Raw genomic sequence first — 27,516 nt, 5'->3', positions numbered from 1 at the left:
CTCAATGTACGGACCATTGTGTTCACAACCCTGTCTGTCGGACTCTGTCTCTGACTCTGAGAGGAAAGGGCTAAATGTACGGACCATTGTGTTCACAACCCTGTCTGTCGGACTCTGTCTCTGACTCTGAGAGGAAAGGGCTCAATGTACCGACCATTGTGTTCACAACCATTTCTGTCGGATTCTGTCTCTGACTCTGAGAGGAAAGGGCTCAATGTACCGACCATTGTGTTCACAACCCTGTCTGTCGGACTCTGTCTCTGACTCTGAGAGGAAAGGGCTCAATGTACCGACCATTGTGTTCACAACCCTGTCTGTCGGACTCTGTCTCTGACTCAGAGAGGAAAGGGCTCAATGTACGGACCATTGTGTTCACAACCCTGTCTGTCGGACTCTGTCTCTGACTCAGAGAGGAAAGGGCTCAATGTACGGACCATTGTGTTCACAACCCTGTCTGTCGGACTCTGTCTCTGACTCAGAGAGGAAAGGGCTCAATGTACGGACCATTGTGTTCACAACCCTGTCTGTCGGACTCTGTCTCTGACTCAGAGAGGAAAGGGCTCAATGTACCGACCATTGTGTTCACAACCCTGTCTGTCGGACTCTGTCTCTGACTCAGAGAGGAAAGGGCTCAATGTACGGACCATTGTGTTCACAACCCTGTCTGTCGGACTCTGTCTCTGACTCTGAGAGGAAAGGGCTCAATGTACCGACCATTGTGTTCACAACCCTGTCTGTCGGACTCTGTCTCTGACTCAGAGAGGAAAGGGCTCAATGTACCGACCATTGTGTTCACAAACCTGTCTGTCGGACTCTGTCTCTGACTCTGAGAGGAAAGGGCTCAATGTACCGACCATTGTGTTCACAACCCTGTCTGTCGGACTCTGTCTCTGACTCAGAGAGGAAAGGGCTCAATGTACCGACCATTGTGTTCACAACCCTGTCTGTCGGACTCTGTCTCTGACTCAGAGAGGAAAGGGCTCAATGTACCGACCATTGTGTTCACAACCCTGTCTGTCGGACTCTGTCTCTGACTCTGAGAGGAAAGGGCTAAATGTACGGACCATTGTGTTCACAACCCTGTCTGTCGGACTCTGTCTCTGACTCAGAGAGGAAAGGGCTCCTTGTTTCCTCTGAGACCTCCATGAAACAGCTGGGCTGTGTTGTGAACACAGAGACAGAGTAGAGTCGCCGTCATGTGCTGGGTTGTGTTGTGCCTCGGGTGAGACCGTTGGCTGTGTGTGTGTGTGCGTGTGCGTGTGTGTGCGTGTGCGTGTGCGTGTGTGTGTGTAAGTGAGTGCACGTGTTCGTCCATGCATGCCTGTGTGCATATGTGTACATTTGTGTGTGCGTGTGTGTGTGGTGTCGTGCCTCTTGTGTTGGCAGAGAGGGTGCCACATGAATCAACAGCACGTAGAGTCTGTCTGGAAACAAGGTGATACGGAGTGGAAATAACAAGCATGAAAGAACGAGTTAAGAGGGGCACTCAGGCACAAAGTGTCCAGCGCATCAAAGAGACAGACTTGTAGAAAGGTCATGTTATTCAATAAGGATAGGGACCAGGTGGGGGAGGGAGGGGGATGTGTGTGTGTGTGTGTGTGTGTGTGTGTGTGTGTGTGTGTGTGTGTGTGTGTGTGTGTGTGTGTGTGTGTGTGTGTGTGTGTGTGTGTGTGTGTGTGTGTGTGTGTGTGTGTGTGTGTGTGTAAAGGGTGGGTGGAGAGGGAGAGTAAGTACATCTAGGTACACAGCTCTCTGTCAGTTCTCTCAGGATTCATTATCTTATATCAGGGCTGATAACGTGTCAGAAGTTGGCAGATGACATCTGAATGCTAACATGTTTGAGGGATGGGATCTGTTATCTGTAGTAATTACACATAGCTTCCCTCTGCTTTCCTCTGCTTCCTTCTGCTTCCTTCTGCTTCCCTCTGCTTCCTTCTGCTATCCTCTGCTTCCCTCTGCTATCCTCTGCTTCTCTCTGCTTCCTTATTCTTCCCTCTGCTTCCTTATTCTTCCCTCTGCTTCCCTCTGCTTCCTCCTGCTTTCCCCTGCTTATCTCTGCTTCCTTCTGCTATCCTCTCCTTCCCTCTGCTTACTTATTCTTCCCTCTGCTTCCTTCTGCTTCCCTCTGCTTCCTTCTGCTATCCTCTGCTTCCCTCTGCTTCCTTCTGCTTCCCCCTGCTTCCTTATTCTTCCCTCTGCTTCCTTATTCTTCCCTCTGCTTCCCTCTGCTTCCTTCTGCTTCCCTCTGCTTTCTTATTCTTCCCTCTGCTTCATTATTCGTCCCTCTGCTTCCTTCTGCTTCCCTCTGCTTCCTTATTCTTCCCTCTGCTTCCCGCTGCTTTCCTCTGCTTCCCTCTGCTTCCTTATTCTTCCCTCTGCTTCCCGCTGCTTCCCTCTGCTTCCCTCTGCTTCCTTATTCTTCCCTCTGCTTCCCGCTGTTTTCCTCTGCTTTCCTCTGCTTACCTCTGCTTCCTTCTGTTTCCTTCTGTTTTCCTCCGATTACCTCTGCTTCCTTATTCTTCCCTCTGCTTCCTTATTCTTCCCTCTGCTTCCTTATACTTCCCTCTGCTTCCCTATTCTTCCCTCTGCTTCCCACTGCTTCCTGCTGCTTCCTTATTCTTCCCTCTGCTTCCTTATTCTTCCCTCTGCTTCCCACTGCTTCCCTCTGCTTCCCTCTGCTTCCTTATTCTTCCCTCTGCTTCCCGCTGTTTTCCTCTGCTTTCCTCTGCTTCCCTTTGCTTCCCTCTGCTTCCTTATTCTTCCCTCTGCTTCCCTCTGCTTACCGCTGCTTCCCTCTGCTTCCCGCTGCTTTACTCTGCTTCCTTCTGTTTCCTTCTGATTTCCTCCGATTACCTCTGCTTCTCTCGGCTTTCTTCTGCTTCCATCTGCTTCCCTCTGCTTCCCGCTGCTTTCCTCTGCTTCCTTCTGTTTCCTTCTGCTTCCATATGCTATCCTCTGCTTCCCTCTACTATCCTCTGCTTCCCTCTGCTATCCTCTGCTTCCCTCTGCTATCCTCTGCTTCCCTCTGCTATCCTCTGCTTCCCTCTGCTATCCTCGGCTTCCCTCTGCTATCCTCAGCTTCCCTCTGCTATCCTCTGCTTCCCTCTGCTCTCCTCGGCTTCCCTCTGCTCTTCTGTTTCATGTTATTATTTGAAAAAACTTCAACAAAATGGGAATGATGAGACTCCAATTACTGTACCCCACAGTGTTTGAGATGAGGCTTCATCAGGGCTTTATTGTATCTATTGCATCATCTTGTCCACATGTTTGTCTGTAGTTTGGTTTGATCTGGAAGGTTTGCCTGTAGTTTGGTTTGATCTGGACGGTTTGACTGTAGTTTGGTTTGTTCTGGATGGTTTGTCTGTAGTTTGGTTTGATCTGGAAGGTTTGTCTGTAGTTTGGTTTGATCTGGATGGTTTGTCTGTAGTTTGGTTTGATCTGGAAGGTTTGTCTGTAGTTTGGTTTGATCTGGAAGGTTTGTCTGTAGTTTGGTTTGATCTGGAAGGTTTGTCTGTAGTTTGGTTTGATCTGGATGGTTTGTCTGTAGTTTGGTTTGATCTGGAAGGTTTGTCTGTAGTTTGGTTTGATCTGGAAGGTTTGTCTGTAGTTTGGTTTGATCTGGAAGGTTTGTCTGTAAAGGGTGAAAAAGGTTGAAAGGAACACTGACTATAAACAATAACATTGGGCAATCATAGCATTTTAATACCGGTTTACCAATAGAGACATATCAGTCATCTTAGGCAGGAGATCAATAGGAAGACTGTGTAGCCAATGGAACCCTATCTACAGGGTCCATAAGGCTCTTGTCAAAAGCAGTGCACTAAATTGAGAATAGGGTGCCATTTGAGACACACAAAGGACAAATATCTCTGGGGTTCCATGGCTTTAGAAGAGGATGTGGAAGAAGAAGAGCGAGAGGGAGTGAGAGGAAGAGGAAGAGGAAGAGGAAGAAGAAGGGGAAGAGGGAGAAGAGAGGGAGAGGGAAAGGGAGATCGTTTTAGTACCAGAGAGATAGACAACACAGGAGGAGAGGAGTAAAACCATTCCATTTTCTTCATATCTCCCTCACTGCTCAGGAAGGGTGACACATCTAACTAACTATCGCAGCGCAGTATGTAGAGGACTAGAGAGATACTAGAAACTAGAGGAATAGACAGCCTGTCCATCCTGAGGACTTGACTCATAATGGTCCATCTCCCCGCCCCCTCACACCCCCCCACCCACTGCCCTCCCTCCCCCGACCCTTCACCTCAGAGTCCTCAGAGTCCAATCAGCCAATCACAGCCGGGTCTGGTCTCATTAGAGCGGTCAGCCAATCAAAAGAGCAGAAAAGGTGGACAAACAGGAAATGGCTGCTGCTGCTGGCCCCATGGTCGGTCGGAACACGATGGTTGATGTCTGTCAGAACTCCGTCCGAACGATGGAGGGAAGAGGGAGAGAGAGACCAAGGCAAGTGCAGCCAGACAGCTTCTCATTACTGCAGTCATACAGGTTTAGTGGTGGGAGCAGGGCCTTGGTAGAAATGGAAAGTGAAAATCCCTCACCGTGCAGAGTGTCATGTTCTTCTTCTCTCCCTTCTGTGATAACAGGACCGACCTCCCGCCCGCCCACAAGCCGGCCCCTCCCCCGCCCAAAAAGAAGAGCAGCGATTTGAAGGGCCACTTGACATCCGATGACATCCAGGTAAGATCCTCCTCAATCCACCCACCAAGTGGTTGTGTCGCGAATGGCACACTATTTCCTACACAGTGCACTATGAGCTCTGGGACCCTGGTCAAAAGTAGTGCTCTATATAGGGCATAGGGTGCCATTTGGGACGGAACCCTTAAGCCTCAGCCTCTCCGCTTGATGTGTCTTGTTAGTCTGTCTGTCTGTCTGTCTGTCTGTCTGTCTGGGTTTTTCTTTCTGTCTGGGTTGTTCTGTCTGTCTGTCTGTCTGTCTGTCTGTCTGTCTTGGTTTGTCTGTCTGTCTGTCTGTCTGTCTGTCTGTCTGTCTGGGTTTTTCTTTCTGTCTGGGTTGTTCTGTCTGTCTGTCTGTCTGTCTGTCTATCTGGGTTGTTCTGTCTGTCTGTCTGTCTGTCTGTCTGTCTGTCTGTCTGTCTGTCTGTCTGTCTGTCTGTCTGTCTGTCTGTCTGTCTGTCTGTCTGTCTGTCTGTCTTGGTTTGTCTGTCTGTCTGTCTGGGTTTTTCTGTCATTACCTTTCTACTTTCTTTCATTTTCACAAACCTGTTTCTTAAAGGCAGATTACTCTGATATGATGCCAATTAAATCAAACGTCTTGCAATTTTTTGACTGACTGTCTGCACAAAATGGAATAGCAGGAAGCCAGACAGTCTGTATTTCCTGTTCATGTTGTGTTGTATAGAATACATATGACACTATTATTATTATGAATTAATGTATAACTATATAAAAGCCCCTTAGATGTTCTCATATATTCTCACAGATCCTAATGAAAATGCCCCTTAGATATTAATGTAGAATCCTCCAATCCTCAAAATGTAATTATTGGCAGAGTCAGGTCACTGGTGTTGAGTAATGTGCTGTTAAAAGTGGTGTAGGTCTTATTTATTTAAAATGTATATTGAAGTTAGAAGCAACAGCCTACAACTATTTTAACACCGTTTCGCGCTGCTCTGAGACAAGCATGGGGACTGATATTGATAAATCAATGAGATTTTTATTTTCACTTAATCTCCGTTTGGGTATTGGTTAGACAAGCAATAGAAAAATGAGGGTGCAGAAATGTTATGCTCTTACTGTAACCTTTATTTAACTAGGCCGTTAAGAACAAAATATTATTTACAAGGACATCCTACTCATTCTGTAGTACAGACATGACCTGCTCTCCCTTATGTAAGGAATTAGGCACATCCCATGTTTACTACAGTCTGTATTGTAGACTGCACAGTAGCCTAATCAACAAATAAACACATTTCATTAATAAAATAATGATAAAAAATACTATTTCAAAATGCAGATGTTGATTTAGTTGTGGATTCATAACGAATTACTATGTGAATAAATATCACTGATTTAAAGAAATATTGGAACAAAGTTGTCTAATGAAGGAAAACAATTTAGAATCCTCCAATTCTGTAGCCTACTCCCTACAGTCACGTTGTACAGCGCCATATTTTCCATTCTAACGGAAACAACATAATTCTAATCAAATTAATTAAGTAAAATATCTTAAAATCAATCCCATATACTATGTTATTACAAAAAAGGTTGTAAATTCTCTGGTAATGCCAATATGGAAGACTTTTAATAAATGTTTCTCAAAGAAGCCATCTGGCGGTCAAACTAGCAATAACTTGCATTAACAGAAAAACGGCTGACAATTAGATAACGTGCCATAGAATGCTGCAACAGCCCGCAAGGTGTCCCACAGTATGAAGCAACTTTTAAAGGAGGAACACTGTATGTCGGCCTCCTAAAGGCTAATGATGGCTTCATTAAGGTCCACATTACACAGAGGAACCAGACAAAGATATCCACTCTCTCCATTAATATTTGCTAAAATAATATAACATCTTCACGATTCAATAATTCAAAATGACATCACTTGAATTCAAACCCTTAACACAAACCACACAAATCCCAGCAGCATACCACCCTGCATACCACTGCTGGCTTGTTTCTGAAGCTAAGCAGGGTTGGTCCTGGTCAGTCCCTGGATGGGATACCAGGTGCTGCTGGAAGTGGTGTTGGAGGGGAAGTAGGAGGCACTCTTTCCTCTGGTCTAAAAGTGATTGGGGACACTGCCCTGTGTAGGGTGTCGTCTTTCGGATGGGACGTTAAACGGGTGTCTTGACTCTCTGAGGTCATTAAAAGATCCCATGGTACTTGTCGTAAGAGTAGGGCTGTTAACCCCGGTGTCTGGGATATATTCCCAATCTGGCCCTCAAACCATCACGGTCACCTAATAATCCCCAGTTTAAAATTGGCTCATTCATCCTCCTCCTCTCCCCTGTAACTATTCCCCAGGTTGTTGCTGTAAATGAGAACGTGTTCTCAGTCAACTTATCTGGTAAAATGTATTAAAAAATATCACGGCTCAGGCTAAGACCCAGATGCAGACACAGGAGGTAGATAGTTCCAGTCTCACTGCTTCTCAGAGGCGTCACTGAATTACGTGGCTCAAATCCAGGCTGCATCACATCCGGACCGTGATTGGGAGTCCTATAGGGTGGCGCACAATTGGCCCTGGGTCCAGGATGTTCCTAGCAGGGGCACAATACATTTACTCTAGATCCCCCTTTACCCTCTCTACCCTGTTCCCCAATGGTGTAACCAGTACTCCCAACTCTAAACCCCACTTTGCCATCTTCCCAAATGGTGTAACCGGTAATCTGTACTCTAAACCCTGCTTCACCCTGTTTCCCACTGGGTTAACCAGTAATCTGTACTCTAAACCTTGATTCACCCTGTTTCCCACTGGGTTAACCAGTAATCTGTACTCTAAACCCAGCTTCACCCTGTTCCCCAATGGGTTAACCAAGTAATCTGTACTCTAAACCCTGCTTCACCCTGTTCCCCAATGGGTTAATCACTATGCTGTACTCTAAACCCCTCTGGACCCTGTTCCCCAATGTTGTAACCAGTACTCCATACTCTGAACCCTAGTTATACCCTATTCCCTACCCTATTCCCTACCCTATGCCTTTTCATGTTCCACTTTGTGTCCCTGCTGAGAATATACACTACATGAACAGAAGTATGTGGACACCTGCTCGTCAAATATATAAAATCATGGGCATTAATATGGAGTTGGTTACCTCTGTGCTGCTATAACGGCCTCCACTCTTTTGGGGAGGCTTTCAAGTAGATGTTGGAACATTGAAGCCTGCTTCTATTCAGCCACAATAATATTAGTGATTTTTTTATTTTACTAGGCAAGTCAGATAAGAACAAATTCTTACTTACAATGACGGCCTAGGAACAGTGGTTTTCCTGCCTTGTTCAGCGGCAGAATTTTACCTTGTCAGCTCTGGGATTCGATCTAGCAACCTTTTGGTACTAGTATAATGCTCTAACCACTAGGCTACCTGCTATGATGTCTGGCACTGATGTTGGGCAATTAGGCCTGGCTCACAGTCAGTGTTTCATCTCAAAGGCGTTCAATGGGGTGGAGGTCAGGGCTCTGTGCAGTCAAGTTAATTTCTTCCATACTGATCTAGACAAACCATTTCTATATGGACCTTGCTATGTGCACGGGGGCATTGTCATGCTGAAACAGGAAACGGCCTTTCCCAAACTTTTGCAACAAATTTGGAAGCAGAGAATCATCTAGAATGTCATTCTATTCTGTAACATTAAGATTTCCCTTCCCTGGATCTGGCACTGTGCATTTGGGAATCTCCTGGCATCCACCAAACCCAGAATAGTCCACCGGACTGCCAAATGGAGCTAGGAACACAACCATTTCGCTTCAATCACAATAACATCTGCTAAATACAATGTTTGTTTGTGACCAATAGAATTTGATTTGAAGCGTGATTCATTTCTCTAGAGAACGCTTTTCCAATTCTCCAGAGTCCAATGACAGTGAGCTTTACGCCACTCTAGCCGACGCTTGGCATTGCGCAAGGTGATCTTAGGCTTGTGTGCGGCTTCTCGGCCATGGAATGGTGCTGACGTTGCTTCCAGGGTGAGTGTTGCAACCGAGGACAGAAGATTTGTATGCGCTACGTGCTTCAGCACTGATCTATACCATTCTGAGCTTGTGTGGTCTACCACTTCGCAGTCAAGTCGTTGTTGCTCCTAGATGTTTCCGCTTCACAATAACATAACTTACAGTTGACCTGGGAAGCTCTAGCAGGGCATAAATTTGATGAACTGACTTGTTGGAAAGGCATCCTGTGACGGTGCCACGTTGAAATCTCTTCAGTAAGGCCATTCTACTGTTAATGTTTGTCTATGGAGATTGAATGGCTGTGTGCTTGTTTTTATACACCTGTCAACCAACGGGTGTGGATGAAATAGCAAAATCCACTAATTTGAAGGGGTGTCCACATATTTTTATATATATAATGTATCTATTTCCTCATCACTTTAAAGAATGGAGAAGAATTTAGTCATGAATGTGAATGTTGCTAGATGATGGATACGAGGTCATACAGCTTCATCCATAAACCCTGTCTTGAGCAGAAAGCATATTACTGTGATGAGGAAAGATAAGAAACATTTCATAAACTCTGTCCTCTGTAAAACCACACAGATCCATAGACAGTTTAATACCAGGCAGAGCCATAGACAGTTTAATACCAGGCAGATCCATAGACAGTTTAATACCAGGCAGAGCCATAGACAGTTTAATACCAGGCAGAGCCATAGACAGTTTAATACCAGGCAGAGCCATAGACAGTTTAATACCAGGCAGAGCCATAGACAGTTTAATACCACACAGAGCCATAGACAGTTTAATACCAGGCAGAGCCATAGACAGTTTAATACCAGGCAGAGCCATATACAGTTTATTACCAGGTAGAGCCATAGACAGTTTAATACCACACAGAGCCATAGACAGTTTAATACCACACAGAGCCATAGACAGTTGGCTTTGCTAACTAACCATCTGCAGTGAAACAACAGGGCTTTGTTAACTAACCATCTGCAGTGAAACAACATGGCTATGCTTGACACTGGCTCGATCTGTCCTAGTGACGTAATTTAGGTTGTCTCCATTCTTTCACCATTCCACTCGGAGCTGTGCGGTGTCTGAGCTGCATCAACATTTTACAAAGACATTTCATGTTTCTAAGAAAACACAATTTCTGAACAATACAATTGTTAGTGACATATTTCAGCGTGATTCCATAGTGCACTGTAAAACAGTGGCGAAACACACTGGTCACGGCCCAGATGACACCCTGTTGCCTGTGCACTGCTCTGGAGTCTGAGCTGTGATGTTTCCTGTAGGTGGTTCATCTGGACAAGGGCGAGGACATGCAGAAGCTTCCTCTCCAGCCTCCCTACTACGATATGGCGCCCTCCGAGTCAACCCCTTTCACTGACAAGCCGGTGAGTAAAGCCGCCTTAACCGAGGTCTACAGGTGTATAGACCAGGTGTACAGGGTACTGCAGAGCCATGTTGAACACCTGTATAAGCCAGGTGTTCAGGGTACTGCAGAGCCATGTTGAACACCTGTATAAGCCAGGTGTTCAGGGTACTGCAGAGCCACGTTGAACAGCTGTATAGACCAGGTGTTCAGGGTACTGCAGAGCCACGTTGAACAGCTGTATAGACCAGGTGTTCAGGGTACTGCAGAGCCACGTTGAACAGCTGTATAGACCAGGTGTTCAGGGTACTGCAGAGCCACGTTGAACAGCTGTATAGACCAGGTGTTCAGGGTACTGCAGAGCCACGTTGAACAGCTGTATAGACCAGGTGTTCAGGGTACTGCCAGCTTCTACCTTAGCATCTGGATCTATTAGGCCAATGTACTGGAGGATACCTGGCCCAAATCTTCCTCTCTCTGAGCAGGTGTAGTACAGGCCAGGGGGCTGCCTCTCTCTCTCTACCTCTACCTCTCTACCTCTACCTCTGCATTTCTACCTCTACCTCTCTACCCATACACCTCTACCCCTCCACCTCTACCTCTACCTCTCTACCTCTCTTCCTCTCTACTTTTACCTATATCACTACCTCTATCGCTATATCTATCTCTACCTCTCTACCTCTCCCTCTCTACCTCTACCCATCTACCTCTACTTCTATCTCTCTACCTCTATTGCTACCTCTCTACCGCTCTACCTCTAACTCTACCTCTTCCTCTCTACCTCTCTATGTCTCTACCTATACCTCTCTACCTCTCTTCCTCTCTACCTCTACCCCTGTACCTCTTCCTCTACCCCTCTACCTCTACCCCTCTACTGCTCTACCTCTACTTCTCTACCTCTTCCTCTCTACCTCTCTAACTCTCTACCTCTTCCTCTCTACCTCTCTACCTCTCTACCTCTTCCTCTCTACCTCTCTACCTCTCTGTCTCCACCTAAACCAATATACCTCTACCTCTCTACCTCTACCCCTCTACCTCTTCCTCTCTACCTCTATGTCTTTACCTCTACCTCCCTACCCCTCTATCTCTACCTCTCTACCGCTCTACCTCTACCTCTCTATGTCTCTACCTCTACCTCTACCTCTACCCCTCTACCTTTCTACCTCTATACCTCTACATCTCTTCTTCTAACTCTCTACCTCTACCCCTCTACTGCTCTACCTCTACCTCTCTACCTCTACCTCTCTACCTCTTCCTCTACATCTCTACCTCTACCTCTACCAATCAAATGTTTTAGAACACCATTCAAGGGGTTTCCTTTATGTTTAGTCTTTTCTACATTGTAGAATAATAGTGAAGACATCAACACTATTAAATAACATATTGAATCATGTTTTAAAAATAAAGTGTTCAAACAATCAAAATATATTTTATATTTGAAATTCTTCTAATTGCGACCCTGTGCCTTGATGACAGCTTTGCATACGCTTGGCATTCTCTCAACCAGCTTCATGAGCTAGTCACCTGCAATGCTTTTTAATTAACAGGTGCCTTCTTCAAAGTTAACTTGTGGAATTTCTTTCCTTCCTAATGCGTTTGAGCCAATCAGTTGTGTTGTGACAAGGTAGGGGTGGTGTACAGAAGACAGCCCTATTTGGTAAAAGACCCAGTCCATATTATGGCAACAACAGCTCAAATAGGCAGAGAAACAACAGTCCATCATTACTTTAAGACATGAAGGTCAGTCAATGCAGAACATTTCAAAAACATTGAAAGTTTCTTCAGGTCCAGTCGCAAAAACCATCTAGTGCTGTGATGAAACTGGATCTCATGAGGACCGACACAGGAAAGGAAGACCCTCTTAGACTCTGCTGCAGAGGAGAAGTTCATTTGAGTTGCCAGCTTCAGAAATTGCAGCCCAAATAAATGCTTCACAGAGTTCAAGTAACAGAAACATCTCAACATCAACTGTTCAGAGGAGACTGCGTGAATCAGGCCTTCGTGGTCAAATTGCTGCAAGAAACAACTACTAAAGGAAAAGCAGCCAACAAGCGCTACGCATACGTGGGAACTCCTTCAAGACTGTTGGAAAAGCATTCCAGGTGAAGCTGGTTGAGAGAATGCCAACAGTGTCCAAAGCTGTCATCAAGGCAATGGGGCTATTTGAAAAATCTAAAATCTCAAATACATATATATATATATATATATATATATATATATATATATATATATATCGATGTCGACCTCTACCTCTCCACCCCTCTCATTATCTCTATACGCTATCTCTATCTATACCTCTATCTCTGTGTCTACTTCTATCTCTGCCTATACCTCTCTGCATCTACCTCTCTGCCTCTACCTCTCAACAAATATCTCTACCTCTATCTCTATCTCTACCTCTACCTCTATCTATATCTCTATCTCTACCTCTATCTCTACCTCTAACTCTACCTCTATCTCTACCTCTGTCTATATATCTACCTCTATCTCTATCACTACCTCTATCTCTACCTCTACCTCTACCTCTACCTCTATCTCTACCTCTAGCTCTACCTCTATCTCTACCTCTATCTCTACCTCTCTACCTCTACATATATCTCTATCTCTATCTCTCTACTGCTACCTCTCTAACTATACCTTTACCTCTCCACCTCTACCTCTCTACCTCTACCTCTACCTCTCTACCTCTATCTCTACCTCTATCTATACCTCTCTATCTCTACCTCTCTACCTCTTCCTCTAGCATGTACCTCCTGTAAATCCATCAGCAGCATCACCTCCTGTAAACCCATCAGCATCATTTACCTCCTGTAAATCCATCAGCAACATTTACCTCCTGTAAACCCATCAGCAGCATTCACCTCCTGTAAATCCATCAGCAGCATTTACCTCCTGTAAACCCATCAGCAGCATTCACCTCCTGTAAACCCATCAGCAGCATTCACCTCCTGTAAATCCATCAGCAGCATTTACCTCCTGTAAACCCATCAGCAGCATTTACCACCTGTAAACTCATCAGCAGCATTCACCTCCTGTAAATCCATCAGCAGCATTTACCTCCTGTAAACCCATCAGCAGCATTTACCTCCTGTGAACCCATCAGCAGCATTTTCAGTGCCTTGCGTAAGTATTCACCCCCTTGGTGTTTTTCCTATTTTGTTTTATTACAACCTGTAATATAAATAGATTTTTATTTGGATTTCATGTAATGGACATACACAGAATAGTCTAAATTGGTGAAGTGAAATTGAAAAAAATTACTGTTTCAAAAAAATTCTTACAAATAAATACATGGAAAAGTGGTGTGTGCATATGTATTCACCCCCTTTGCTATGAAGCCCCTAGATAAGATCTGGTGCAACCAATTACCTTCAGAAGTCACATAATTAGTTAAATAATGTCAAACCTGTGCAATCTAAGTGTCACATGATCTCAGTATATATACACCTGTTTTGAAAGGCCCCAGAGTCTGCAACACCACTCAGCAAGGGGCACCACCAAGCAAGCGGCACTATGAAGACCAAGGAGCTCTCCAAACAGGTCATGGACAAAGTTGTGGAGAAGTACAGATCAGGGTTGGGTTATAAAAACATATCTGAAACTTTGAACATCCCACAGAGCACCATTAAATCCATTATAAAAAAATGGAAAGAATATGACACCACAACAACCCTGCCAAGAGAGGGCCGCCCACCAAAACTCACGGACAAGGCAAGGAGCGCATTAATCAGAGAGTCAACAAAGAGACCAAAGATAACCCAGAAGGAGCTGCAAAGCTCCACAGCGGAGATTGGAGTGTCTTTCCATATGATTACTTTAAGCCATACACTCCACAGAGCTGGGCTTTACGGAAGAGTATCCAGAAAAAAATAAGCTGACATGTTTGGTGTTCTCCAAAAGGCATGTGGGAGACTCCCCAAACATATGGAAGAAGGTACTCTGGTCAGATGAGACTAACATTGAGCTTTTTGGCCATTAAGAAAAATGCTATGTCTGGCACAAACCCAATGCCTCTCATCACACAGAGAACACCATCCACACAGTGAAGCATGGCATTATCATGCTGTGGGTTTGTTTTTCATCGGCAAGTACTGGGAAACTGGTCATGATGGACCGCACTAAATACAGGGGATTCTTGAGGGAAACCTGGAGGTTCACCTTCCAGCGGGTCAATGACCCTAAGCATACAGCTAAAGCTACGCTCGAGTGGTTTAATGGGAAACATTTAAATGTCTTGGAATGGCCTAGTCAAAGCCCAGACCTCAATCCAATTGGGAATCGGAATCCTTCCAACTTGAAGGAGCTGGAGCAGTTTTATCTTGAACAATGCGAAAAAATCCCAGTGGCTGCATGTGCCAAACTTGCAGTTGTAGTTTCTGCAAAAGGTGGCTCTACAAAGTCTCTTCTAGGTAAAGCCCCACCTTATCTCAGCTCACTGGTCACCATAGCAACACCCACCCATAATTCACTGGTCATCCCCAAAGCCAAAACTTCCTTTGGCTGCCTTTCCATCCAGTTCTCTGCTGCCAATGACTCAAACAAATTGCAAAAATCACTGAAACCGGAGTCTTATATCTTTCTCTCTAACGTTACCTTCTTCAGGATTGGTGTCCCTTCCACAGGATGGTTGAGCTAATGTAGGCTAATGCAATTAGCATGAGGTTGTAAGTGACAAGAACATTTCACAGGATATAAACATATCTGATATTGGCAGAAAGCTTAAATTCTTGTTAATCTGACTGCACTATCCAATTTACAGTAGCTATTACAGTGAAAGAACACCATGCTATTGTTTGAGGAGAGTGCACAGTTTTCAACATGAAAAGTTACTAATAAACAAATTAGGTACATATGGGCAGTATTGATACAAAAGTTTTAACAGGAATGCAATGGTTCTTTGTATCAGTCTAAAATGTTCATCTAGTGGCCAAAATCTAAATTGCAGCTGGGCTGGAATACTTCTCTGGCATTTCAAAGATGATGGTACAAAAAAAATACTAAGAAACGGTTTGTTATATTCTACCACATTCCGTTCACATTTCCACAAACTTCCAAGTGTTTTCTTTCAAATGGTACCAAGAATATGCATATCCTTGTTTCAGGGCCTGAGCTACAGGCAGTTAGATTTGGGTATAGCTCATTGAGTCTCACAGTTGACTAAGTGTTTGCCTTGTAGTCAATGTCGACTGCAAGCTAGCTGGGGTGTTTTGGCTCTGCTAATCACACACACACACACACACACACACACACACACACACACACTAACACACACAGAGACTTCCCAGAAAATGTGTGTCAGTGTGAGGCTCATGGTTTGTCAACTTGTCACAAAGTTGAACAATGTCTGTGTCTGATGTTCAATATAAATGTCATGTTCTTTTCACCCTGGACTGCTTGACAGTAGGGCTTTTTAGGCTTGGTCTGCCTGATCACAAGATTATGCCAGAGGTTTGTGTTGTCACCAGGCTTGACAGTAGGGCTTTTTAGGCTTGGTCTGCCTGATCACAAGATTATGCCAGAGGTTTGTGTTGTCACCAGGCTTGACAGCAGGGCTTTTTAGGCTTGGTCTGCCTGATCACAAGATTATGCCAGAGGTTTGTGTTGTCACCAGGCTTGACATCAGGGCTTTTTAGGCTTGGTCTGCCTGATCACAAGATTATGCCAGAGGTTTGTGTTGTCACCAGGCTTTAAGTTATTCACAAAAGTTTTTCACAAAAGCATGACTCACAGATTGAATTATAGATGTTCAAACTGATGTGTCAAAGCGTTGTCAAAGTAGCAGTGAACCATACGATACAGTGACATCGCACACAGATTAAAACAACATGTCTGGAGGGGAGAACCGAGCACAGCAGTTTTCATCCCTTTCTATTTAGTTGCTTGGTAATGTGGAAATCCTCAGGTCTGGAAACTAATACTAATTAAACAAATAGTGTCGTCAACACACAGCAGGGTACACATATACACCATAACCTGACCACGTTGGTCAAATACTGTAGTCAACACACAATCTAATGTCTAGTTTGGTCCCAGTAATATCTGTTATAAATCACTGCTTGTAATCCTAGTTATTAACTACTGCACGTGGATACGAAAGAAAACGGCATGAACCCTCTTAGGCCTCACTCCCTCCTATCTGAGATATCTACTGCAGCCCTCACCCTCCACATACAACACCCGTTCTGCCAGTCACATTCTGTTAAAGGTCCCCCAAGCACACACATCCTTGGGTCACTCGTCTTTTCAGTTCGCTGCAGCAAGCAACTGGAACGAGCTGCAACAATCACTCAAACTGGACAGTTTTATCTCAATCTCTCCATTCAAAGACTCAATCACGGAACCTCTTACTGACAGTTGTGGCTGCTTTGCGTGATGTATTGTTGTCTCTACCTACTTGCCCTTTGTGCTGTTGTCTGGACCAATAATGTTTGTACCATGTTTTGTGTTGCTACCATGTTGTTGTCATGTGTTGCTACCATGTTGTCGTCATGTGTTGCTGCCTTGCTATGTTGTTGTCTTTAAGTCTCTCTTGTTGTCATGTGTTGCTACCATGTTGTCGTCATGTGTTGCTGCCATGTTGTTGTCATGTGTTGCTGCCATGTTGTTGTCATGTGTTGCTGCCATGTTTTTGTCATGTGTTGGTGCCTTGCTATGTTGTTGTCTTTAAGTCTCTCTTGTTGTCATGTGTTGCTGCCATGTTGTCGTCATGTGTTGCTGCCGTGCTATGTTGTTGTCTTTAAGTCTCTCTTGTTGTCATGTGTTGCTGCCATGTTGTTGTCATGTGTTGCTACCATGTTGTCGTCATGTGTTGCTACCATGTTGTTGTCATGTGTTGCTGCCATGTTGTCGTCATGTGTTGCTACCATGTTGTCGTCATGTGTTGCTGCCATGTTGTTGTCATGTGTTGCTGCCTTGCTATGTTGTTGTCTTTAAGTCTCTCTTGTTGTCATGTGTTGCTACCATGTTGTCGTCATGTGTTGCTACCATGTTGTTGTCATGTGTTGCTGCCTTGCTATGTTGTTGTCTTTAAGTCTCTCTTGGTGTCATGTGTTGCTGCCATGTTGTCGTCATGTGTTGCTACCATGTTGTTGTCATGTGTTGCTGCCATGTTGTCGTCATGTGTTGCTGCCTTGCTATGTTGTTGTCTTTACGTCTCTCTTGTTGTCATGTGTTGCTACCATGTTGTCGTCATGTGTTGCTGCCATGTTGTTGTCATGTGTTGCTGCCTTGCTATGTTGTTGTCTTTAAGTCTCTCTTGTTGTCATGTGTTGCTGCCATGTTGTCGTCATGTGTTGCTACCATGTTGTCGTGATGTGTTGCTGCCATGTTGTCATGTGTTGCTGCCTTGCTATGTTGTTGTCTTTAAGTCTCTCTTGTTGTCATGTGTTGCTACTATGTTGTTGTCATGTGTTGCTGCCATGTTGTTGTCATGTGTTGCTGCCTTGCTATGTTGTTGTCTTTAAGTCTCTCTTGTTGTCATGTGTTGCTGCCATGTTGTCGTCATGTGTTGCTACCATGTTGTCGTCATGTGTTGCTGCCATGTTGTTGTCATGTGTTGCTGCCTTGCTATGTTGTTGTCTTTAAGTCTCTCTTTTTGTCATGTGTTGCTGCCATGTTGTTGTCATGTGTTGCTGCCATGTTGTTGTCATGTGTTGCTGCCATGTTATTGTCTTTAAGTCTCTCTTGTTGTCATGTGTTGCTGCCATGTTGTTGTCATGTGTTGCTGCCATGTTGTTGTCATGTGTTGCTGCCATGTTGTCATCATGTGTTGCTACCATGTTGTTGTCATGTGTTGCTGCCATGTTGTTGTCATGTGTTGCTGCCATGTTGTCATCATGTGTTGCTACCATGTTGTTGTCATGTGTTGCTGCCATGTTGTTGTCTTTAAGTCTCTCTTGTTGTCATGTGTTGCTACCATGTTGTTGTCATGTGTTGCTGCCTTGCTGTGTTGTCTTTAAGTCTCTCTTTATGTAGTATTGTGCTGTCTCTCTTGTTGTCATGTGTTGCTGCCATGTTGTTGTCATGTGTTGCTGCCATGTTGTTGTCTTTAAGTCTCTCTTGTTGTCATGTGTTGCTGCCATATTGTTGTCATGTGTTGCTGCCATGTTGTTGTCATGTGTTGCTGCCATGTTGTTGTCATGTGTTGCTGCCTTGCTGTGTTGTTGTCTTTAAGTCTCTCTTGTTGTCATGTGTTGCTGCCATGTTGTTGTCATGTGTTGCTGCCATATTGTTGTCATGTGTTGCTGCCATATTGTTGTCATGTGTTGCTGCCATGTTGTTGTCATGTGTTGCTGCCATGTTGTTGTCATGTGTTGCTGCCATGTTGTTGTCATGTGTTGCTGCCATGTTGTTGTCATGTGTTGCTGCCTTGCTGTGTTGTTGTCTTTAAGTCTCTCTTGTTGTCATGTGTTGCTGCCATGTTGTTGTCATGTGTTGCTACCATGTTGTTGTCATGTGTTGCTGCCATGTTGTTGTCATGTGTTGCTGCCATGTTGTTGTCATGTGTTGCTGCCTTGCTGTGTTGTTGTCTTTAAGTCTCTCTTGTTGTCATGTGTTGCTGCCATGTTGTTGTCATGTGTTGCTGCCATGTTGTTGTCATGTGTTGCTGCCATATTGTTGTCATGTGTTGCTGCCATATTGTGGTCATGTGTTGCTGCCATGTTGTTGTCATGTGTTGCTGCCTTGCTGTGTTGTTGTCTTTAAGTCTCTCTTGTTGTCATGTGTTGCTGCCATGTTGTTGTCTTTAAGTCTCTCTTGTTGTCATGTGTTGCTGCCATGTTGTTGTCATGTGTTGCTGCCATGTTGTTGTCATGTGTTGCTGCCTTGCTGTGTTGTTGTCTTTAAGTCTCTCTTGTTGTCATGTGTTGCTGCCATGTTGTTGTCTTTAAGTCTCTCTTGTTGTCATGTGTTGCTACCATGTTGTCGTCATGTGTGGCTGCCTTGCTGTGTTGTTGTCTTTAAGTCTCTCTTGTTGTCATGTGTTGCTGCCATATTGTTGTCATGTGTTGCTGCCATGTTGTTGTCATGTGTTGCTGCCATGTTGTTGTCATGTGTTGCTGCCATGTTGTTGTCATGTGTTGCTGCCTTGCTGTGTTGTTGTCTTTAAGTCTCTCTTGTTGTCATGTGTTTCTGCCATGTTGTTGTCTTTAAGTCTCTCTTGTTGTCATGTGTTGCTACCATGTTGTCGTCATGTGTTGCTGCCTTGCTGTGTTGTTGTCTTTAAGTCTCTCTTGTTGTCATGTGTTGCTGCCATATTGTTGTCATGTGTTGCTGCCATGTTGTTGTCATGTGTTGCTGCCATGTTGTTGTCATGTGTTGCTGCCATGTTGTTGTCTTTAAGTCTCTCTTGTTGTCATGTGTTGCTGCCATATTGTTGTCATGTGTTGCTGCCATGTTGTTGTCATGTGTTGCTGCCATGTTGTTGTCATGTGTTGCTGCCTTGCTGTGTTGTTGTCTTTAAGTCTCTCTTGTTGTCATGTGTTGCTGCCATGTTGTTGTCATGTGTTGCTGCCATATTGTTGTCATGTGTTGCTGCCATATTGTTGTCATGTGTTGCTGCCATGTTGTTGTCATGTGTTGCTGCCATGTTGTTGTCATGTGTTGCTGCCATGTTGATGTCATGTGTTGCTGCCATGTTGTTGTCATGTGTTGCTGCCTTGCTGTGTTGTTGTCTTTAAGTCTCTCTTGTTGTCATGTGTTGCTGCCATGTTGTTGTCATGTGTTGCTGCCATATTGTTGTCATGTGTTGCTGCCATGTTGTTGTCATGTGTTGCTGCCATGTTGTTGTCATGTGTTGCTGCCTTGCTGTGTTGTTGTCTTTAAGTCTCTCTTGTTGTCATGTGTTTCTGCCATGTTGTTGTCTTTAAGTCTCTCTTGTTGTCATGTGTTGCTACCATGTTGTCGTCATGTGTTGCTGCCTTGCTGTGTTGTTGTCTTTAAGTCTCTCTTGTTGTCATGTGTTGCTGCCATATTGTTGTCATGTGTTGCTGCCATGTTGTTGTCATGTGTTGCTGCCATGTTGTTGTCATGTGTTGCTGCCATGTTGTTGTCATGTGTTGCTACCATGCTGTGTTGTTGTCTTTAAGTCTCTCTTTATGTAGTGTTGTGCTGTCTCTCTTGTCGTCATGTGTTTTTTCCCCACTCTATATGTTTTATTTAATTTTTTTTATTTATCCCTATAGCCCTCGTCCCTGCAGGAGGCCTTTTGGTAGGCCCGTCATTATAAATATGAATTTGTTCTTAAACTGGCTTGCCTAGTTAAATAAAGGTTACATAAAGGTTAAATACAATAAAATAAAAAATGAGCCGCTCCAGTGAGACATGTTTAAAGCCCATCTGCAGGGCATCTGCATGGTCTACCTGACCATGCTGGGGAACGATAAACCATCCACTCCGTCAGCCCAGGGAGTTTAGCACGGAGAGGAAGTACTTCTCTGTAGTAGGGGGTGGATTCACACAGGGAGAGTGAGAGAGAAGCAGGGTTCGTCTCCCCTGTATAAACTGCCTTCAGGCCCTCTCACTGAGTGTACAGTCTACGTTAGTCAAGTGAATTTGTCCCTAAAAGCAGAAAGATCCACTGTCTCATATTCCTTCATCAGAGTTCAGTTCTTCATGTTCGTCATTTGGGAATCAAATACCAGAATGTGTCAGGCGGGTGAGTCACGTTCTGAAAGACAAAAGGTTGCCGGGCATCAGAAACTGCAGTCACAGAATGTGTTCACATTTATTCACAGTTATTTATTCTTAAAGATCAGTCTTCCCACATTCTGCATCTGAGGAAGGACATGTCTTATTTCCCACCTCCACTCCCCCCCTAAACATTAAATATTAACCCCATCCTGACTAATTACTGATGCCACACTTTAAACCACTCTCATCTTTTTTTCAATGATCTGTCAAGCATAACCTAATTACCATCACTTCACCCTGTGAATAACCAGTTCTCCTCGCTGATAATGAAGGGGAAGGAGAAATGTTGTTTAGAAAACTCTGGGAAAGTCACGCTTGATGCCTGTCTGTCTGTCTGTCTGTCTGTCTGTCTGTCTGTCTGTCTGTCTGTCTGTCTGTCTGTCTGTCTGTCTGTCTGTCTGTCTGTCTGCCTGCCTGCCTGCCTGCCTGCCTGCCTGCCTGCCTGCCTGCCTGTCTGCCTGCCTGCCTGTCTGTCTGTCTGTCTGTCTGTCTGTCTGTCTTTTACACAACACGAGGGACACAACCTCACATCAACATGACATTCTTGAGATTTAGGAAAACACATTTGTTAAAGAGAAGGGCCCTAGTGTTATTAGCGATATTGCTAATGAAAAAGTCAGAGCCTAATCAAAAGGCTTTGCGGGGACTAAGTCCTCAGTCTCTGAGGGGTCGTCATGCAGCTCTCAATAGGCTGGATGATGGCGTACCCAGGGTTGTACTTGTTCCACTGCTGTTTTTAGTTGTCCTTGTTTTGCCCTACAGAAAGGGTAGAGCTGTCTGAATGGAACAGCCAGGTGGTGGAGCTGTCTGAACAGAACAACCAGGTGGTAGAGCTGTCTGAACAGAACAACCAGGTGGTAGAGCTGTCTGAACAGAACAGCCAGGTGGTAGAGCTGTCTGAACAGAACAACCAGGTGGTAGAGCTGTCTGAACAGAACAACCAGGTGGTAGAGCTGTCTGAACAGAACAACCAGGTGGTAGAGCTGTCTGAACAGAACAACCAGGTGGTAGAGCTGTCTGAACAGAACAGCCAGGTGGTAGAGCTGTCTGAACAGAACAGCCAGGTGGTAGAGCTGTCTGAACAGAACAACCAGGTGGTAGAGCTGTCTGAACAGAACAACCAGGTGGTAGAGCTGTCTGAACAGAACAACCAGGTGGTAGAGCTGTCTGAACAGAACAACCAGGTGGTAGAGCTGTCTGAACAGAACAGCCAGGTGGTAGAGCTGTCTGAACAGAACAACCAGGTGGTAGAGCTGTCTGAACAGAACAACCAGGTGGTAGAGCTGTCTGAACAGAACAGCCAGGTGGTAGAGCTGTCTGAACAGAACAGCCAGGTGGTAGAGCTGTCTGAACAGAACAACCAGGTGGTAGAGCTGTCTGAACAGAACAACCAGGTGGTAGAGCTGTCTGAACAGAACAAGGGGAAGAAAGAATCTTTGGTAGGCAGTGCATGACGTGTAAACATGGTAACAGATACCGACTGACTGTGTGAGGCAGGAAACCAGATCAAATACCTGGTTTTACCAATGAACGTCAGTTCTGCCTGGGAAGGTCTCATCCTGCTCTCTTTAATCTCATCCCTGGGCGTCACGGTGACAGCAGCATATTTACCTTAACCCCCACCTCCCTATTTTGCATTTTCCTCGTCAACAACCAACAATCTCCCACTCTCTCTCTCTTTGTCAACAACCAACACCGCTCCGCCTTTCCCTCATTACCATTCTCCCTGGAGACAGACAGACAGACCATGTTGCATCCCAAATGGCCCCCTATATGCTATATAGTACACTTCTGTTGACCAGGTGCTTATGGACCCTGGTCAAAAGTTGTGCACTACGTCGGAATTGGGTTTCATTTGAGACACAGACCAAGACCACCTTCTCCAATCAGTCCACGTTCCCTCAGCTTATTCTTCGGCTTTCTGTTTAATTGAAGCAATACTACATTAAATTGATGTTGTGACTCGATTTGACCAAAGAGCATCGACAATAGACCACAATGCAATATGTAGGATTCTGGGGGCATGTTTCTCCCACTCATGGCGCTGGGCGAGCAGAGGAGAACATCTCAATTGTCCTCTCTCCTCGTCATCTTCTCAAAACCCTTTGTAGGAGAAGGGTTTTGGTGGGAAGGATCAATGAGTTTTGAGAAGAAGACGAGGAGAGAGGACGCAAGAAGTATACAATCGAGATCTTCCCTGTGTCATTCTAGAAGTCATAGATTTGGAGTTCAGTCTTTTTCTGCTCTCTTCCTGATGTTGGGGAACAATGTAATTCATCACCTAATTTTTCTTACCTCTGATTCCTTCATCTCTGGCTTTTTGAATTCTTTGGATTCACAAGAGTCTTACCACTTGGTATTATTTGTTGTTCGATTTGACACCCACAAGACACAGTCAACACATCTTGACACCCACAGGATACAGTCAACACATCTTTACACCCACAAGACACAGTCAACACATCTTGACACCCACAAGACACAGTCAACACATCTTGACACCCACAAGACACAGTCACACATCTTGACACCCACAGGATACAGTCAACACATCTTGACACCCACAGGATACAGTCAACACATCTTTACACCCACAAGACACAGTCAACACATCTTGACACCCACAAGACACAGTCAACATATCTTGACACCCACAAGACACAGTCAACACATCTTGACACCCACAAGACACAGTCAACATATCTTGACACCCACAAGACACAGTCACACATCTTGACTTACTAGTCTTGCTAACGTGGGCCAAGGAAATCAAAACGTCCATGTTGTTATGTGAAATAATGTTGTTTATGACTTCCTTACGCCTGTGTCTCCTGTCTCATCTCTGCATCTGTATTTTTCTATATGTGTGTTTAATGTCTTGGATTGTCTTTAACCTGGGTTTTATTTGTTCTAATGTTTAATGTCTAGGAGAGCCTTTAGTCTGGCTTTATATGTGTTTAATACAGTGTTTTCAGGATGCTGTCTGTAGGATGGGAACTTTGCCAAAATTACCAGGTTTTCCAGAAATCCTACTTGGAGGATTTTGTATTTTTTTTGATTCCCTCCTGATTTTGCAAATCTTCTAACTGGGATTTCTGGAAAACCTCGGAATTGCAGATGCAAGTTACTAGAATTTTCAAACCCTAGGTGTCTGTCATTTGTTTTCTGTCTGATGTCTCGGATCAGTTTGGTTCTTTCTGTCTTTGGTCTTCTGTCTAATGTCTCTGATCAGTTTGGTTCTTTCTGTCTTTGGTCTTCTGTCTAATGTCTCTGATCAGTTTGGTTCTTTCTGTCTTTGGTCTTCTGTCTAATGTCATGTCATTTTATTTGTGTACTGCCTCTTCCTGTCCTTTGGTCTTCTGTCTGATGTCTCTAACTGTCATTTTATTTGTGTACTGCCTCTTCCTGTCCTTTGGTCTTCTGTCTGATGTCTCTAACTGTCATTTTATTTGTGTACTGCCTCTTCCTGTCCTTTGGTCTTCTGTCTGATGTCTCTAACTGTCATTTTATTTGTGTACTGCCTCTTCCTGTCCTTTGGTCTGTCAATAAGTAAGTCTTCTGTTTTAATGTCTCCTCTTCATGTCTGTCACGTCTCCTCTCCACATCATTTATGTGTTCTCTGTGTGTATCATGCTGTTGTGTTTAGCCTCGTTGTCATCTCTGTTTAGATCCATTTGGCCTGATCGTAACAGCTTTAGTGAATATACAAACTAGTTGATCTATGTTATCATTATCATAGAACCCTCGCTCGTTATCATAGAACCCTCTCTCATTATCATAGAACCCTCTCTCATGATCATAGAACCCTCGCTCATTATCATAGAACCCTCTCTCATTATCATAGAACCCTCTCTCATTATCCTAGAATCCTCTCATTATATTAGAACTCTCTCTCATTATCATAGTACCCTCGCTCTCTCTCTCTAGCTCTCTCTCTCTCTAGCTCTCTCTCACTTTCTCTCTCTCTCTCTCTCTCTCGCGCTCTCTCTCTCTATCTATCTATCTATCTATCTATCTACCTCTCTACCTCTCACCTCTGTCACTCTCTCTCCCTCTCTCTCCTTCCTCACTCTCCTCACACTCGTCTCGCCTCTCTTGTCTCCAGAACTCTGACCACAAGGACTGTGATGTCCAGTATGCGGAGCTGGATACTGCGGCTCTGGCCTCCTCTCCCAGCCCACGAAGCTCAGTTCAAACTGCCGGGGACCTTGTCGAGTATGCAACCATCCAGTCTAGCTCACACTAGCGCATGCCATTATAGGCCTTTTCCCTCCGACTCTGGCCTCAAGGTACACAGACTGGTGCACTCTCCTCTCCCATCCCTCCTTCTCCCACTGCCTGCCTCACTCTCCTCTCCCATCCATCTCCCACTGCCTCCCTCACTCTGCTCTCCCATGCCTCCATCTCCCACTGCTTCCCTCACTCTCCTCTCCCATCCCTCCATCTCCCACTGCCTCCCTCACTCTCCTCTCCCATCCCTTCATCTCCCACCGCCTCCCTCACTCTCCTCTCCCATCCCTCTATCTCCCACTGCCTCCCTCACTCTCCTCTCCCATCCCTCCATCTCCCACTGCCTCCCTCACTCTCCTCTCCCATCCCTCCATCTCCCACTGCCTCCCTCACTCTCCTCTCCCATCTCTCCATCTCCCACTGCCTCACTCTCCTCTCCCATCCCTCCATCTCCCACTGCCTCCCTCACTCTCCTCTCCCATCCCTCCATCTCCCACTGCCTCCCTCACTCTCCTCTCCCATCCCTCCATCTCCCACTGCCTCCCTCACTCTCCTCTCCCATCCCTCCATCTCCCACTGCCTCCCTCACTCTCCTCTCCCATCCCTCCATCTCCCACTGCCTCACTCTCCTCTCCCATCCCTCCTTCTCCCACTGCCTCCCTCACTCTCCTCTCCCATCCCTCCATCTCCCACTGCCTCCCTCACTCTCCTCTCCCATCCCTCCATCTCCCACTGCTTCCCTCACTCTCCTCTCCCATCCCTCCATCTCCCACTGCCTCCCTCACTCTCCTCTCCCATCCCTCCATCTCCCACTGCCTCCCTCACTCTCCTCTCCCATCCCTCCATCTCCCACTGCCTCCCTCACTCCCCTCTCCCATCCCTCCATCTCCCACTGCCTCCCTCACTCTCCTCTCCCATCCCTCCATCTCCCACTGCCTCCCTCACTATCCTCTCCCATCCCTCCATCTCCCACTGCCTCCCTCACTCTCCTCTCCCATCCCTCCATCTCCCACTGCCTCCCTCACTCTCCTCTCCAATCCCTCCATCCTTTATGTTGCCTTGCTCCTCTCTTCTCTTCCCCCTTGTTTCTTGTTTTGCTTTTGTTTCGTCCATGACTGAGTTACCGATAGTTTGATGCAGGTAGACATTGTTTCAGATGGTTTGATGCAGGTAGACATTATTCCTGATAGTTTGATGGAATAGACATTATTCCTGATAGTTTGATGGAATAGACATTATTCCTGGTAATTTGATGGAATAGACAGTGTTCCTGGTAGTTTCATGGAATAGACATTGTTCCTGGTAGTTTCATGGAGGTACAGTAGACGTTGTTCCTGGTAGTTTCATGGAATAGACATTGTTCCTGGTAGTTTCATGGAGGTACAGTAGACATTGTTCCTGGTAGTTTCATGGAGGTACAGTAGATGTTGTTCCTGGTAGTTTGATGGAATAGACATTGTTCCTGGTAGTTTCATGGAATAGACATTGTTCCTGGTAGTTTCATGGAGGTACAGTAGATGTTGTTCCTGGTAGTTTGATGGAATAGACAGTGTTCCTGGTAGTTTGATGGAATAGACAGTGTTCCTGGTAGTTTGATGGAGGTAGACATTGTTCCAGATTGTTCATGGGCCGTCGTTGATATTTGAGAATAAAACACCTCCAGGACTGTCTGAGTCAGTGTTAGAGTCAGGACAGGAAGTTGCATAGAAAGACAAAGGTCAAGTTTTAATTTTATTTTTTAGTTCACCTTTTTTTATACAAGTAAGTCAGTTAAGCACTTAAGGTCAATGTCTGCGCCCCCAAGGAAATCAAATTAGCATGATACAAAAATCACCATAAAAATCAGTACATTTAAACTAGACAGATATCTGTTATTTAAATGGATGCTTCTCAATCCACCACATCTGCCTGTGGATCACTTCCACATTTACCTGTGGATCACTTCCACATCTACCTGTGGATCACTTCCACATTTACCTGTGGATCACTTCCACATCTGCAGTCGAAGGTGACAGAGCTAGAGCTGTGTTTGTCAGACCATGAGACATCCTGAAAATCGATCTTTTCACAAAAAATAAAGTTGTGTGCCCACAGCTCTCACAAGACTCGTTGTGTGCCCACAGCTCTCACAAGACTCGTCGTGTGCACACAGCTCTCACAAGACTCGTCTGAAGGTCCGGCGGTCGTAGTTGAGTAAATGAATGGAAGTACGGAGACTGATTAGGGACAAAAATAGGGGGTTAATACATGTAAAAAAAAAAATCATGATCTTTCTTATATCTCTCTGACACTTCAGAACAAACTTCCTCTAGATTATTATTTTTTTTTTGCGGGGGGGGGCTATCTGTTGTTCCGTGGAATTGATATGTATTCAATGCTTTTGATGAGCTAATCGCACTAAGGCCAAATATATTTTTTCACCCGGCTTAATACTTTTTGAAAGCATAGCTTTTCGTAATTCCAGATACTCATGTATTTATATGTAGGGCCATGATCAATGAGGGCACCTTCCAAGGTATGCACAAATCATCAGATACATTTCTATGCGACTTGGAAAATAACAAACAGTAAACTTTGTTTTACCTGCATTAAGG

General features: G+C 44.9%; 1 protein-coding gene across 2 annotated transcripts in view; it reads left to right on the top strand.

The window, feature by feature from the left end:
* The window catches only part of LOC118943990 (nectin-1-like), a 571,645-nt gene that overhangs the window by 511,301 nt on the left and 32,828 nt on the right, over positions 1-27,516 (top strand). The window contains exons 7-9 of one of the 2 annotated variants that reach the window (XM_036961060.1): positions 4,590-4,683; positions 9,924-10,025; positions 24,798-24,973. In XM_036961060.1, coding sequence (XP_036816955.1) covers positions 4,590-4,683; positions 9,924-10,025; positions 24,798-24,938 — 337 coding nt within the window. In that variant the 3' untranslated portion in view covers positions 24,939-24,973. Of the gene's footprint in view, positions 1-4,589; positions 4,684-9,923; positions 10,026-24,797; positions 24,974-27,516 lie in introns of those variants that run through there. The other variant, XM_036961057.1, reaches the window with a different exon arrangement.

This window comes from Oncorhynchus mykiss, chromosome 24 (assembly GCF_013265735.2).
Source record: "Oncorhynchus mykiss isolate Arlee chromosome 24, USDA_OmykA_1.1, whole genome shotgun sequence".
Taxonomy (NCBI): domain Eukaryota; kingdom Metazoa; phylum Chordata; class Actinopteri; order Salmoniformes; family Salmonidae; genus Oncorhynchus; species Oncorhynchus mykiss.
Note: the sequence above shows the minus strand (reverse complement) of the source record. Positions and strands in the feature narration are given on the sequence as shown.